At 65.3% G+C, this 3,703-nt stretch overlaps 1 protein-coding gene across 1 annotated transcript in view; it reads right to left on the reverse strand.

The window, feature by feature from the left end:
• The window catches only part of NCLN (nicalin), an 18,534-nt gene that overhangs the window by 334 nt on the left and 14,497 nt on the right, over positions 1 to 3,703 (reverse strand). Inside the window, exons 8-14 of the mRNA XM_077751840.1 lie at positions 3,645 to 3,695; positions 3,257 to 3,345; positions 3,022 to 3,161; positions 2,605 to 2,783; positions 1,154 to 1,387; positions 233 to 286; positions 56 to 134 (exon numbers count right to left, since the gene is read on the reverse strand). Of these exons, the coding sequence (XP_077607966.1) occupies positions 56 to 134; positions 233 to 286; positions 1,154 to 1,387; positions 2,605 to 2,783; positions 3,022 to 3,161; positions 3,257 to 3,345; positions 3,645 to 3,695 (826 nt within the window). The remainder of the gene's footprint in view (positions 1 to 55; positions 135 to 232; positions 287 to 1,153; positions 1,388 to 2,604; positions 2,784 to 3,021; positions 3,162 to 3,256; positions 3,346 to 3,644; positions 3,696 to 3,703) is intronic.

A 3,703-nucleotide genomic window follows, 5' to 3' on the forward strand; every position in this document is an offset into this window, starting at 1 on the left:
GGCCCCCCCCTGGCCGTGGCCCCCCCCCCCCCGCCCAGCCCCCTCCCCAGCTCACCTGGACCGCCGTGTAGGCCATCCCGAGGTAGGCCCCGATGCAGACGGCCAACAGCAGGTCGAAGATGGCTGGCTTGACCCTGGGGGAGACCGGGGGGGCCGGCGGGGTCAGGGAGGGTGAGGGCGGCCTCCGTGTCCCTGGACCGCACACCGCGGGCGCCGACCCAGGGCAGCTCACCTGTATGCGTTCATCACCTGCTTCAACTGATCGTAGAAGACAAACTCGGGGTCCCTGAGGAGAGAGCACGTCCTCAGCGGGGTCACCCAGCAGCCAGGCCACGTCCCCCAGAAACCAGACGGCCCAGAGGGCCCGAGGGCCCAGAAAAGGGGAGGGAGCACGTGTGCGCAGAGCCACCACCCACCCTCCTGGGGAAGAACTATCTTTTATCCTGAAGTAGCCTCTTTCCTGTTGCTTTTCTGGGTGTCAAAACACAGTCTTTACAGATGGAGCAGGGGACTGTTAAGATTTTAAAGGTCTGGAGAGCATTTCCATAGAGAGGGCAAGCACGGTCTGGGAATCAGAGGCCCTGGCGCCACCGCTGTGGGTCCACCCTGACCTTCGGTTTCTTCTTCTGTCCAAGAGCTCTGACTCCCGGGCACACCATGAGTTGAGAGAAGGTCAAAAGTCAGCCAAGCAGGGGATCTCCCAGCCCTGGCACCTGCAAGTTCCTCCTACCACACGGCCCTGAGGTGCTAGCTTGGCCCACATGGGCAGCTCCGATCAGAAAAAAGACAAAACCCAGGTGGCCCATGGTGGGGAGGAGTATCTGAGGGCAGACAGGGGACCGGGGAACAAGTCGCTCGACACCAGAGCATGAAAGGACCAGAAGGTAGGAGGTGGTAAGAGCCGCCCAATTAAACCCACAACATCGTTACATATGGATTTCACAGAAAGAAAAAAACTGGTTGTCGGCATAAATATATCCCAAACGACGCGGGGATATACTTACGCTAAACAAGGCCTGTTTACGTGGAACTCACATGTGATCAGACGCCTGCACTTTTCACTTACTGTTTTACTTCCTGTCTACTTCCACCCACTCGATCTCGCAGGCAGGGTGGAGAGCCCCGGGGTGCCCGCCGGCTGGGGGGGGCTCACCGCTTGTCGGCCTTGATGTGGTGCTGCTTCACCTCCTTCAGGTAGCGGCTCAGGCAGTGCGCCAGCGTGCTGAGGAGCGGGCCGTCCTTGTCCACCAGCTGCGCGGCCCGGGGCTGGTGGGTGAGCCAGTCCATCACCGAGTCCAGCTGCTCCTGCTGGATCTGCTGCGGGGGGCGGGCTGCGGTCACGGGACCCCCACGTGCTNGGGTCAGGGTCTTCGAGTCGACCCGGGACCTTAGGGCAGGTGTGAAGAAAACACACATACGTATCGGAATCCGCACGAGTTAAAATTTCCAATGATGATAAAAACAAAAAAAGCCGAAGCTGCCGCCTGGAGGGGGCGGGGGGGGCACGCTCTCCAGCGTCTGGCGGGAATGGCGGGTGGCTCTGGGCCTCAGTTTTGTCACCAGGACCGTGGTGGTGGCAGCGGAGCTTAGGTGATGCCCTGGGTCGGGTGAACAGTGTCCCCACATTCACGCCCGCCCAGAGCCTGGGACGGGGCCTCCGCGGACGTGCCCCGTGAAGGGGGGCCGGAGTCCTTACGCCAGGGGACATCCGCACACACACGGGACGCCCTCCTGCAGCCACGGAGGCTACAAAAACCTGGAAGATGAGCTCCGGTGCGGAACAGCGCGGTGCTGGGCCTCCCAGGAGGGCAGACGATTAGCGGGCGCCCCAGTCCCTTCCCTGCTGCTCCCTCCGCCCCAGAAAGCCCTTCTCCCGGCTCATGCCCCTCCGGTCTGGCACTGCCTCCTCCAGGAAGCCTCCCTGATGCCCCAGGAACGGTCAACACCCCTGCCAGTGCCTGCTCCCTCTCTGGGCCTCGCCCGCTGCCTGGCAGGGCCTCCTCCAAGACCAGCTTCTCACCCCCCAGCACACATGTTCAGCAGCTGGGCTGGGCCCAGACCCATAAAACCCTGGCCCCACTGAGGGCCAACAGGCCAGAGAGAGCCATGAACGCAAAGTGAAGTCATAAAACGGCAGAAGCCAGAGGTGCCCAGGGTCTTGAAGAGAGACAGTGAGGAAGAAAGGGGTGGGGAGAGCTCCCCAAAGGAGGTATGAGACAGGGCACCACTGGCCAGGCCTCAGCACGGCCGTGCAAAGGCCCAGGGGCAGGATCTGCAGCGTCTGGGAAGCAGGGCAGACCGAGGTGCCCAGTGTCTGAGAGTCACGTGTGGGGTCTGGACATCACATATGGGGACCAAGGGACCCAAAACCAGTCACACGGCCTCCCGGTTGCTAACAAGGGTGGCGCTCGGTAACCTGACCCCAGGCCCCTGGCCCCCCCACTCTGCTCCTGGGGTCCTCAGCTAACGCCTGCCCCTCCCCGACCCCACCCACATTTTGGGTTCATTTCCTCCAGGCACCTGCATCTACGGCGTCGCCCCTCAAAGACCATCCACAGCCAGCCGTGGACGCAGGGGAGGCCTCGGGGCCGCGCCCGTGCTCACCTCACGTCCATGATGCTGCTGCGCTGGCCGTCACGGTGGCTCTCCAGATGGGACAGGGTGAAGGCGGGCAGCCGGCGGATGGCGAAGCGCTCGTGCTCCCAGGCCAGGATGTCCTCCGCCAGGTTGATCTTCTTGTGCACCATCGAGAACCGCACCTCCGGGAACTGGTGCGCGGCCACCTGTGCGGGCGGGGGTGGGGGGAGAGGGGGGAGGAGGAGGCGCCATCAGGGCATCGCCCCCGCCCCCGGGTCCCGGCCTCCCCCGCCAGCTCGGACCACGGACGTTCCCACAGGGCCTTGAGAGCCAGGAGGGTGCCCAAGTCCCGCGTCCTCGGCGCCCGCGTCCACAGAGCGCCTGATGGGAAGCTGCTGGACGGGACACGAGACTCCGGGAGGGGCCAGGACGCCGGGCGCCTACCGTCTCCAGCTCCCGCAGGAAGGCGTGCTGCAGCGTCCCCTCCCTGGGCGGCTTGGACACGTGCAGGTGCAGGCTGTCCCCGCGGCCCACGGTGTCCAGGCACAGGACGAAGGCCACGTTGTCCTGGAGCAGGCTGGAGTCTGTGGGGGCAGCCACAGCCGGTTGGGAGGGGTGAGGGGCGAGGGGCCCCCGCGCGGGCCTGGGCTCCCGTGCCCGCCCCCCGGGGGCCGCTCACCCGTGTGGTCCAGGTTGTCTTCCAGCCAGCGCTTGGTCCCCTGGTAGTTGAACTTACCCCCTCCGGAAGCAAAGAACAGGAGGTTGAACCTGGCGGCGGGGATGGCGGGGTCAGCTGTGGGGGTGAGGCCGGGTCCCCAAGGAGGAGCTGCTCTCCCGCAGGCACAGTCCTGACCCCTCAGAGCGGGGCGTCCCTGCCCGGGCACGGTGGACTCTCTGTAGGGCGACCCCGGCCCCCCCCAGCTCAGCATCAGGAGCTCCCCCAGCCCGACGACCAGAGATGTCCCCAGGCCAGAGCCTGTGTCCCTGGGGTGCAGGACCTGGGTGCAGATCAGGACCCTGGGCACAGTCACTCCCGGGGGTGTGCGCGCCCCCCGGCGGTCACGTACGCGGCGTGGGTGCGCTTATAGGTGTAGAGCCTGGAGAAGAGGCGGGCCAGCCCCAGGAG

This window comes from Crocuta crocuta, unplaced genomic scaffold, assembly GCF_008692635.1.
Source record: "Crocuta crocuta isolate KB4526 unplaced genomic scaffold, BGI_CrCroc_1.0 scaffold110, whole genome shotgun sequence".
NCBI lineage: Eukaryota > Metazoa > Chordata > Mammalia > Carnivora > Hyaenidae > Crocuta > Crocuta crocuta.